The sequence below is a fragment of the Macaca fascicularis genome, chromosome 1 (assembly GCF_037993035.2).
Source record: "Macaca fascicularis isolate 582-1 chromosome 1, T2T-MFA8v1.1".
Taxonomy (NCBI): Eukaryota; Metazoa; Chordata; class Mammalia; order Primates; family Cercopithecidae; genus Macaca; species Macaca fascicularis.
In genome coordinates this window covers 7,484,366-7,496,577 of record NC_088375.1, presented here as the reverse complement: position 1 = coordinate 7,496,577, position 12,212 = coordinate 7,484,366, and the positions used below count along the sequence as shown (strand labels likewise).

Sequence of the window (12,212 nt, the reverse complement as noted above, 5' to 3'; positions counted from 1 at the left end):
GAGTACAATTTTGTAATTTATTTAATCCACATCACTAATCGGAATAGTAATTGCAGCAGATGTTGTAAAGCTATAGTGACTTGCTTGCAGAATCTCATTATGGATTTACGAGAGCTGGGAGAATGCTTGACTCTTTCATTGCTTGCACGTACTGAATACCCTGAACTACAAAGGAGGCTGCCATGCTTCCTGGCAAAGGAGTCTGGATTCTCTGTAAACTTCTGAACCTCCATTTTTTTATTATTATACTTTATGTTCTAGGGTACATGTGCACAATGTGCAGGTTTGTTACATATGTATACATGTGCCATGTTGGTGTGCTGCACCCATTAACTCGTCATTTACATTAGGTGTATCTCCTAATGCTATCCTTCCCCGCTCCCCCCACCCCACAACAGGCCCCGGTGTGTGATGTTCCCCTTCCTGTGTCCAAGTGTTCTCATTGTTCCATTTCCTAAACTGGAAAAAAAAAAAAAAAAAGCCAACCCTGGAATTTCTAACAGGTTTTACAGAATGTTGGAGGCCATGCCTGAAATGCATGTAGCACTCATAAATGGAAGCTTCTGTTTCTGTTAAGGAGTGTGTTGTTGATATTACAGCTCCTAGCCATGCCAGCTTGGTGTCTTTAGGTAGGACACAAGAAAGTCTCCTTGGTCTCCACTTATCATGGACCAGGTCATTACTAAGGTCTTTGTTTTCTAGCATGGGGACAGGGCTGGAGAGCTCGCTTAATCAGCGCCCTAAATCTAGTCTCCTAGTGCCCATGTGAAGAAGCGGCCTCACAGCAGTGAATAGTGCACAAAGATGCTCCACGAACTGCTGTGTGCTTCCAGGGAGCAATCCCATCGCTAACTGAATCATTCTCCAGCTGATAGTACTGAGACACTCAGGGTAAGGGTGAAAGGGGAAAAGATGGGAGCCTGTATTCAAGATGCTCAGACAGGATGTACTGCAAGGCTTCTCTGTAACAAGGCAGCAAAATGGGGCTTTTAGTGTGACTAACCTGCCCTTTGTTAACCATCACCAGGTCATGGAAGGAAATGCATTATATCCCCCACTTCTCTGCTTTTCTGTCAGGACACCTCCTGGATTACAGGGTGTGATTACCTCTTGCAGCTGAAACGAATCGTAGCCACAACAGAAAGGACCATTATTGTCTGGGATTATAAAGCTCAAGGGAGCAGCCAGGTATTGTGCCAAAGAAATGAGATTGTCTTTTCAGTAGTGGTACAGTATGAGCAATCCACTTTCTCTATCGAACATCAGTTTCTTCATCTATAAGATGAGAGGATTTAAGTAAGTAGTCTCTTAGATCAAGTTCAGCATGTATATTCTGTAATTAAAAGGGACTATTCTTTCCATTTAGTGTATATTTAGTTCAGTGGGGTTGGGTTGTTTTTGAGTGAGGGAGTAATTCCTTTCTTCTTTTATGCCCTTCTCTGAATCCATGTATTATCTTTCTTTGGGTATGCTCATGTTATCAAGTTCAAATCTTTTCTCCCAAGTCCAGCTTCATTAGGTGAGAAAATTACTAAAATCAAATGTCTAAATCTGGCAAAAACATCTAATGAGGCAGCCCTTCAGTGGCTGAGATGTTACCGCTTAACCAATCTATCGTATTTATTGAGCATTTGCAGACATTTAGAAGTAAGGATTATGTTCTCTGCACTCAAACAAAACTCAGTCTTGAAGTTCCTCATGAATAAGCATAATATATAATATGATGATACAGCAAATTATATGGTGCAACAGGGACTCAGGGAGCGTGAGATCACTGAGCACCGAGGTTGTTTAAAAATATCTTCAGGAAGCAGACTGACTTTGAAGGACATGGATGATTAAGAAATAAATTAACCTTCCTTCATGCCTTGCTTGTTCCTAGCCTTGGTAAAAAACTAACTTTCTTTTGCTATTTGTTCACAATGTTGTAACCAACTAGTGATGCCAGAGTAATTTTAAAGATGGCAGCTTCTTGGTCAACGTTACTTTATGATGTGCTGTGTTATAGACCAGGTTTATTAATTTCCAAACCCCTAAACTCCAAGATCCTGAACTTTGATCATAACCTCTTCTCCTAACGCTGTTCTGTTTCCACTCTTGCTTTTCAATCCCATAGAAGCCTCTAGTTCCTTGAAAACATCATGTTCCAGTCTTCACTCCCTCTCAACTCTTCTCTTCTTCCCTTCTGGTCTGCACCCTCTGGGGGTGTCATCTGAGCTGGTCAGCCTCACCCTTCATTCTCTTCAATATTTGTCCTTCAACCTGGAGAGATGCCCTAGCCCTTCTCTGCTCCTTTACAGTGGCTAAGCACTGATGGAAAAGAACCAAACAGTGCTATTTGGCACAATTACAAACTTGAGGTCTGCAGACTCAGCTGGGCTCTCAGTGGCTCCATCAATCTCTTTCTGGCCCTAACCAACTCACTGGCCCATTTCTTGTAAGTCATCCACAATTTCAATATTCTTCTCAGGCTTCTCCCTGTAGTATAAGGACTTGTTCTCTATTTTCCTGCAAAAAACTGAGTCTACTATCAGACTTGTCCTCTTTCAAATTCCAGTGCTTTCACCTACAGATTTAACTGGAAACCACATCCTTACTTTCGTCCTCTCTCTGAAGGCAAAATATCCTTGCATTTGACATGCCCTCCCCTCCTGTCTCGGCCATGACATGGCTCTACAGCCTCCTCTCTCTCTCTTTCTTTAAAAATTGTTTAAACTTTTTTATTTCCATAGGTTTGGGGATCACAGGTGGTATCTGGTTACATGAGTAAGCTCTTTAGTGGTGATTTGTGAGATTTTGGTGTACCCATCTCCCAAACAGTATGTACTGAACCCAATTTGTAGTCTTTTATCCCTTACCCCCTTCCCACCCTTTTCCCCGGAGTCCCCAAAGTCCATTGTGTCATTTTTACGCCTTTGCATCCTCATAGCTTAGCTCCCTCTTATGAGTGAGAATATATAATGTTTGATTTTCCACTCCTGAGTTACTTCACTTACAATAATAGTCTCCAGTTCCATCCAGGTTGCTGTGAATGCCATTAATTCATCCATTTTTATGGCTAAGTAGTATTCTATTGTGTATACATATATACCACAGTTTCTTTATCCACTCGTTGACTGATGGGCATTTGGGTTGGTTTCACATTTTTGCAGTTGCGAATTGTGCTGCTAGAAATATGAGCGAGCAAGTAGCTTTTACATATAAGGACTTCTTTTCCTCTGAGTAGATATCTAGTAGTGGGACTGCTGGATCCAATGGTAGTTCTACTTTTAGTTCTTTAAGGAATCTCCACACTGTTTTCCATAGTGGTTGTACTAGTTTACATTCCCACCAGCAGTGTAGAAGTGTTCCCTTTTCACTGCATCCACACCAACATCTATTATTTTTTGAGTTTTTGATTACAGCCATTCTTTCAGGGGTAAGATGGTATCGTATTGTGGTTTTGATTTGCATTTTCCTGATCATTAATGATGCTATGCATTTTTTTCCATGTTTTTGTCGGCCATTTGTATATCTTCTTTTGAGAACTGTCTATTCATGTCCTTAGCCCACTTTTTGATGGGATTGTTTGTTTTTTCTTGCTAATTTGTTTTAGTTCCTTGTAGATTCTGGATATTAGTCCTTTGCCAGATGTATAGATTGTGAAGATTTTCTCTCACTCTGCGGGTTGTCTGTTTACTCTGCTGGCTTCTTTTTGCCGTGCAAAAGCTCCTTAGTTTAATTAATTCCCAGCTATTTATCTTTCTTTTTATTGCATTTGCTCTTGGATTCTTGGTCATGAAATCCTTGCCTAAGCCAATGTCTAGAAAGGTTTTTCCAATGTTATCTTCTAGAATTTTTATAGTTTCAGGTCTTAGATTTAAGTCCTTGATCCATCTTGAGTTGATTTTTGTATAAGATGAGGGATGAGGATCCAGTTTCATTCTCCTACGTGTGACTTGCCAATTATCCCAGCACCATTTGTTGAATAGGGTGTCCTTTTCCCACTTAATGTTTTTGTTTGCTTTGTTGAAGATAAGTTGGCTGTAAGTATTTGGGTTTATTTCTGGGTTCTCTACTCTGTTCCATTGGTCTATGTGCCTATTTTTATACCAGCACCATGCTATTTTTGGTGACTATGGCCTTATAGTATAGTTTGAAAAGAGAGAGTGTGATGCCTCCAGATTTGTTCTTTTTGCTTAGTTTTGCTTTGGCTATGCAGGCTTTTTTTGGGTCCATATGAATTTTAGGAATTTTGTTTCTAGTTTGGTGAAGACTGATTTCACTCTCCTGCTAGACTCCTTCCTCTCAACCTCCTCTTAATCTTCCTCTCAACCTCCTCTTAATCTTCCTCTCAACCAATTCAAGCCCCAGATCAAATGTCACTTTCTTTGGCCATGGGACCTGTTGTGGCCTTCTCAGTCACTGTGTATCAGAGCACTGTGATTTGTTTCCTTAAATGCACTTCTACCAGAATGGTAGCTCTACAAAGTCAGAAACTGTCCTGTTCACCATTGCACAGTCATGCTGCAGTAGTTCTTGGCACACAGAAGGAAATATATAGATAAATGTTTGTTGACTGAACAAATTTATAGAGACTGAATCACGGAAGAGCAATAGCTGTATAGCTTAGTGGCCCCATTCAATAGTACAAAATCAGCTTGACACATGCTAAATATTTCTGAATAAACTTGGATGGTAGGATAATTTTTCTTCTGGTGACTCCTTGGGACTTTGATATTTGATTTTCCTGTTTGCCACCCAGTTTTATGTCAATAGTCTGGTAACACCTGAATCTTGTTATGCTTACTTTAATATTTTCTTATAAATCCAAATAAGGGTCATTTACAGTCACGCGTCAGAAAAATCTCATTACTTATTGGCCGAGGGGTAGGCACTCTACTCCTTTCTCCACAAAACACCCAAAATAACAGCGAGTGTTCTATAACTTTTATTTGGTTAACTGTTTTTTTTTCCTCTCTCAAATTATCTTATATGATAGGAGTATCTACAATAAAAAACATTGGAAAGTGAAATTTTTGTCAAATAATAGGGGAGATATTTATTGAATAGAGCAAAGTAGCAATTCATTAAAGTCATTTTTCTGTTTCTAGGAAAATTATTTTGTCATAAAGCCAATGGATCACTGCCTCCTGTGTGTGTGTGTGGTGCCTTTGCCTGACCATCTCTGCCGAGATGACATCCTCTTGGGGGATGATGGGGGTTTTGTGAACAGATTCACAGTTAACAGTGACGACTTTGGAATAAAGCAGGCAAAATCCAAAAGAAAATTACAAAATCAGGTCTTAGACTCAAAGAACTTTAAAAGGTAAGGGTATCATATGGCTAATTTAATTCTTTTAATAATTACAGTCTTTTGCAAGTAAGCTTTATGGTAAAAAGTGAAAAATGAGATTTAAATTATAGAAAATGAGAAATTAAGAAAAATTAAAGTAATATAAAAAATTAATTATAGTCATTGTTCATATATACACACACACATGCACACACACACAGTGAAATGCTTCTGGCCCCAAGAAACTGTCAGTGTAATAGCTCCTAATTTAAGTGCTATTGACAACTAAAACTTACAGATACTTGAGTAGATTGAAAAGTTAAATGAAAAAATTAAATCATGAAAAAAACTATAAAAATATATGTGACTAGTTACTAGCGCTTGAATATGGGAAACATTCTAAATATAAAAGCAATGGATATAGAATTCAAAGAAAAAGTGTCATAGATTTGACTATATACAAAATAAAACCTCTGGACATCAAAAGATAATATTTTAAAAGCAAACTGGAATAAATATTTGTGACAAATATGACAGACAATGGGTTGATATTTGTATTGGGTCGTAGAGTTCAATTAAAAGATATAATCCTCCAAGAGAAAAATGAGCAAAGGTCATGAACATGTAACTCACAAACGTGCGCACAGTACAAATGGTCAATAAACATTTCAAAGTGATCATCACAAAAAAATGCTAACAATAGTTATCCCCAACTGATAATTATTGTCTTCCTTATAACGGCAATGTCTTTAAACTTTTTGAGAAAGGTACATATTACTTTTATTAGCTGAAAAACCTAAATTTTATGTTAAATGGTCTTCCTTATTTATCAAAGAAGTACAACTTAAAATCAGATACAATTTTTCACTTATAAAATCAGAAATGATTAAAAATGGGGAAGATGCTGTGACCTGGGCATTCTCACACTGTTGGTGGTAAAAGTATGAATTGGATCCACCTTTCCGGAAAGAATCTGGGAAGCTGCATCAAGTGCCTTCATAACCATTTATACACTAGGACCTGGTATCCCTATCTTCAAAAATCTTAAGAATGGTTATCACAGCTTCCCCCTCCCCTCCCCTCCCCTTCCATCCCTTCCCCTCCCCTCCCCTCCCCTCTCCTCTCTTTCCTTTCCTTTTTTGATGGAGTCTCACTCTGTTGCCCAGGCTGGAGTGCAGTGGCGCAGTCTCAGCTCACTGCAAACTCCGCCTCCCGGGTTCAAGCGATTCTCCTGCCTCAGCCTTCTGAGTAGCTGATTACAGGTACATGCCACCACACCCGGCTAATTTTTGTATTTTTAGTAGCAACGGGGTTTCACCATACTGGTCAGGCTGGTCTCAAACTCCCGACCTCGTGATCTGCCCGCCTCGGCCTCCCAACGTGCTGGGATTACAGGCTTGAGCCACCGCACCCGGCCCACAGCATTATTTCTGATGGTAAATTATCTAGTGTCCAACAAAAGGGGAATGATTAATTTAGATGATTAATCATTTACATAAATAATTCAGATATATAAATATATAATAAAAACATAAATGATATGTAATATATTTATATATAAAATACATTTTTTGTCTGACACCTAAAATACATTCAGATTTCAAGGATGTTCAGCAAATCATAGTATAACCATATGTCATGTACCCATTTAATTGTTTTGAAAAATATTTAATAGTATGAAAAGGGTTTATGACATAATGTCAAGTAAAAATGATTTATCTTTCAACATATGAATTTGGGGTATAAAAAATTTTAATTTAATTAATTTTTATGTATATATGAATTCAGTCTTATAAATGTATATATGTGTGTGTATTTCTACTTAGAAAAATATTGATTATAAACAGGCACTTCTCAAAAGAAGACATTTATGCAGCCAACAGATACATGAAAAAATGCTCATCATCACTCACCATTAGAGAAATGCAAATCAAAATCACAGTGAGATACCATCATCACACCAGTTACAATGGCAATCATTAAAAAGTCAGGAAACAACAGGTGCTGGAGAGGATGTGGAGAAATAGAAACACTTTTACACTCTTGGTGGGACTGTAAACTAGTTCAACCGTTGTGGAAAACAGTGTGGTGATTCCTCAAGGATCTAGAACTAGAAATACCATTTGACCCAGCCATGCCATTACTGGGTATATTTCCAAAGGATTATAAGTCATGCTGCTATAAAGACACATGCACACGTATGTTTATTGCAGCACTATTCACAATAGCAAAGACTTGGAATCAACCCAAATGTCTATCAATGACAGACTGGATTAAGAAAATGTGGCACATATACACCATGGAATACTATGCAGCCATAAAAAAGGATGAGTTAGTATCCTTTGTAGGGACATGGATGCAGCTGGAAACCATCATTCTCAGCAAACTATCGCAAGAACAGAAAACCAAACATTGCATGTTCTCACTCATAGGTGAGAACTGAACAATGAGATCACCTGGACACAGGAAGGGGAACATCAGACACTGGGGCCTATTGTGGGGTAGGGGGAAGGGAGGAAGGATAGCATTAGGAGATATACCTAATGTAAATGACGAGTTAATGGGTGCAGCATACCAACATGGCACATGTATACATATGTAACAAACCTGCACGTAGTGCACATGTACCCTAGAACATAAAGTGTAATATTAAAAAATAATTAATTAATAAAAAAAGAAAAATATTGAGTACAAATATCCAAAAGTTTAATAAATAATTTCTATAGGACTTCAAAGAGGTGATTTTAAAAATTTTATTTGCTTTCTAAATTTTGTACAATGAATGTTTTTTCCTTATAAAGACATTAAAAAATGGATTATACTTTGTTATGTAACAAATACTTATCCCAGAGTTAGAATATGCAATTAAAAGCTCATTACAACTGATACTCCATGGAATTAAGACTAGTCCCATTGCTGAAACCCTAAGAATGATACAATAAAATTAACTGGCTCCATTTTCCATCCTTCACATATAAGCAGTATTACCTAGTCCCAACAGAGAATTAGACCTGATGGAGGGCTTCCCCAATATGTGACGTGCTGCTCTATATACTATTAAGCATTTCATTCTAGTTATGCTAGACTCATAGAACAGATGCTGAGACATGAATCTGCTTTTTATTAATATGTGTGCCACCTGTCAGAAAATTCCATGGCTCGTTTTTCAATCCCTGTTTTCATTAGATAGACATGTGAAAAATGAGGTTGAGAAATCTGAGGAAGTTAAGGAATCTGGGTACAGTTAAAGGAATGCTAATTCACGTTAGTTCTTGTGGTTATTATATTCATGCAGATGATTTAATCATGCAGATGATTCAAATCATTCAAGACTGTGGTACATGTATAGGCTGAGTGTTGCGGCATTTTCTTACACCAAGAGATCTTCAAACCTCACCAGAATGAAAAGTATTAAGGCCAAAGAGATAATTAAATTCTGGTGCTATCATACAAGTTTTCCTGCAGCTGACATCTGTAGAATTCATTCTTGTTGAATGGGTGGATGTGGGGGTAGTAAACACTGATATGCAAACCATTATACAAATTGAAGAAAGAAGCAGCCAGCATCCAGAGTTCAAACATATCTGGCATGAGAACAGAAAGCTCCCTCTCCACTCGGTTTAATGTCATAGTGCAGAACGTTCATGCCTTGAGCTATAAACATTTCTATTCCTCAACTAGAATTTAAGCAACTTGGTGACACTACTTTTTACCTTAATCATCCTTGTGTCCTTAGTACCTGGGAGGCAACAGGTGTTCAATAAATTTGAATGAGGAGACAAGCCATTAAATATGGGTAAATATAATACCATGAAGACAAGAATTTTGAGGCAGAGGTTTTGTCTGTAACCTTAAGCCCCACATTCAAATGTTTTGTGAACTGATGGCCAACACTCTGATAAGGAATATGATCACTATCCCCCACTCAGCTTCACCAGTGAACTGAGATTATATATTTCCCAGTACTTCAGTTTGAAAAGTATTAATGGAAAATATAAATATATTTTCAAATGAATTGATTCAAATAAGATATAAAAGAATATGAAGCATACTGCTCCATTTGGATGATTAGAAATTTTCTAGTAAAATAAAATAGTGCCATTATTGAATTGGGATTCTTCTAGATTATTCTTTTAATTCTGAATTCACAGCTCAAATTTTGATGAGTCTTTTAAAGTTACTTTTCCATTTTAAGTATGCTTGATTATAAATAAACAGTTAAAAGTGGGCCGGGTGCAATGGCTCACGCCTGTAATCCCAGTACTTTGGGAGGCCGAGGCAGGCAGATCACCTGAGGTCAGGAGTTTGAGACCAGCCTAGCAAACATCATGAAATCCTGTCTCTACTAAAAATACAAAATTAGCCAGGCATGGTGGTGCACACCTGTAATTCCAGCTACTTGGAAGGCTGAGGCAAGACAATTGCTTGAACCCAGGAGGTAGAGGCTGCAGTGAGCTGAGATCACACCACTGCATACTCCAGCCTAGGTGAGAGAGCAAGACTCCGTCTCTAACTAACTAACTAACTAACTAAATAAAAATAAAAAGTGTTATAATGCATTGGGCTGTATTCTACATTCGGGTTTAGCACAATTCAGTTACAATTCAGTTAAAGTCAAAATAAATTGCTGAATAGAAACTTACATTATACATTTGTGTGTCTAACATAAATCTCCCCTGCCTTTTCTTAATCCCCAGTGTTAAAAGGAAGCTACATAATGACTGGGTCATGAAAATTAGATATATTTCAGCCCTAAATTGTTTTGGATCCTGCTCCTTAGACAGTAATCATTCATTAGTTTTGGAATCCTTGAAGAGACTCGAGGATAATTTGTAAGTACAGTAATTTATATACATGAACAGTCTGTGAATTTCAAACTTTTTACAATGATAAAACCATGACAGCTTTGGAACTTTCAAACTGGCTTTAAGAAAAATCAGACATTAACTATTCCATTTGTTTGGGAAGGTTAATTAGATTTATCAGGAAGAAACTGAAGCCACTTATGCAAATTTGAACATGATGTGTCCTAACATCAACTGTGCTTATTTGTTGTTTATTTCTATCATCTACTGAAATTAATCAATATGAGTGTGTCTATAACATATTTCAAAATATAGTTCTGTTGGTAAAACTTTATAATTTTAAAATCACTCTTACAGGTCAGTTGGCTAACCAAGAGCTTGTGAGTATGATCTGTAGACCAGTCATCACGTTTCATGTGTAATAGACAAGTTGGCATTCTCATAGAAAGGTTCATTTGAATATTGTCTTATTTCCAATCTGGTTAAATATGTATTAATAACTAGAAAGCAGTTATTGTATCTTGATTTGGGGTTTTAAAATTGCATTGAGATGTATGCTACAACACGAATAAATATCAAAAACATTAAGCTGAATAACAGAAGCCAGACAAAAAGACTGCATATTGTATGATTCCATTTATATGTAATATCCCAAAAAGGGGCACATTTATAGAGACAGAAAGTACATCAGTGGTTGCCTAGGACTGGTGGTAGAAGCAGGGATCCCAAATGCGCCCAAAGGGACTTTCTGGGAGGATGAAAATGTTCTAAGCTTCTTGTGGCGACTGTTGGTTGTTACACAATTCTCTAAATTTACTAAAAAGTATTGAGTTGTACACTTACAATGGGTGAATTTTATGATACGCAAATGTTATGGTACCTACTGGGGTATTACATACCCTAATAAAGATGTCTCAGAAAAGTGCATTGAGACTCCTGGCTGCCTTCCAGCCTGGCATGTAAAGAGCTTGGAAGTTGCCATTCCATCCTAACAAGTAAAAATGTAACAAACTAAAAAAATGAATGATTTTTCTTAGATCCATCAGAGAAGTAAGGTCACAAGGCAGCTTTGTTGCCCCCATATTGGAGAGAGAGAGGGGCAAACGCTGAGAATCACAACTTACTGGAGCAGAAATTCACAGGCAGGAACCCCTTGAGTAACCAGCATAGGGCAGGAAAGCCTAAACTGTAATGGACAAGTGCTCAGCATGGACAGTTTTAGAGTTAAAAATTCCAGGGGTGCCCAGTCATAGGGGCCCCTATGCTTTTGTGAGTTTTACTTCCCGGAGTTCAACAGATTCTTAAAGTATCAGTGAAAAATCCACTCTTGCTTCTGGCAGAGGGGAAGGAAAAGGAACCACTTGGAAATGTGCCAGAACATGTTGTTCTTTCCAAGGCCTGCCCTCAAGAGACACTATGTTATCAGAGTCTAAGCTATTGGAACTTTGTCTGGGAATAACTCACAGAAGGAAGGAAAATATCCACTCTAACTTCTGGTCATACCTAAGAGGGAGGGTGAGGAAGACTGAGAAGCACCTGTGAAATTCACAATCCAGACACACAGGCTCATCAAAAGAATGAGACTTCCTCACAGGATTCACCTTCCCCCACAGCTTACCAACATGTTACTAATGGTCTATTTACAGCAGTTCCCTTTACCCAGTAAATCATGTCCAGCTATCAAGAAAAAAATTACAAGGCATACTAAAAGGCACAAAACAAACTGTCAGAGTGATCAAAAAACAAGACCCAACTATATGCTGTCTATGAGAAACACACTTTAAATGTAAAGCCACATATAGGCTAAAAATAAAAAGATGCAGAAAGATATACCATACTAAAACTTATCAAAGGAAAGCAGAAGAAGCTATGCTAGTTCTATATAGAACAGATATCAGTGCAAGGAAAATTATCAGGGATAAAGAAGGGCATTACATAATGGTAAAGGGGTCAATTCTTAAAGATGCCCTAACAATCCTCAATGTGTTTGCACCTAACAACACAACATCAAAATTAATGAGGCAAAAACTACAACTGCAAGAGACAGAGCAAGCATCAGAATCAGATTCAGACATGGCAAGGAAGTTGGAATTATCAGAATGGGAATGTAAAACAACTATAATTAGCAGGCT

The 12,212-nt window shown here is 37.7% G+C and overlaps 1 protein-coding gene across 1 annotated transcript in view; it reads left to right on the top strand.

Annotated features, from left to right (window-relative positions):
* WDR64 (WD repeat domain 64) overlaps positions 1-12,212 on the top strand; it is a 157,291-nt gene that overhangs the window by 24,533 nt on the left and 120,546 nt on the right. Inside the window, exons 5-7 of the mRNA XM_074037116.1 lie at positions 1,078-1,188; positions 5,094-5,308; positions 9,973-10,107. Coding sequence (XP_073893217.1) covers positions 1,078-1,188; positions 5,094-5,308; positions 9,973-10,107 — 461 coding nt within the window. The remainder of the gene's footprint in view (positions 1-1,077; positions 1,189-5,093; positions 5,309-9,972; positions 10,108-12,212) is intronic.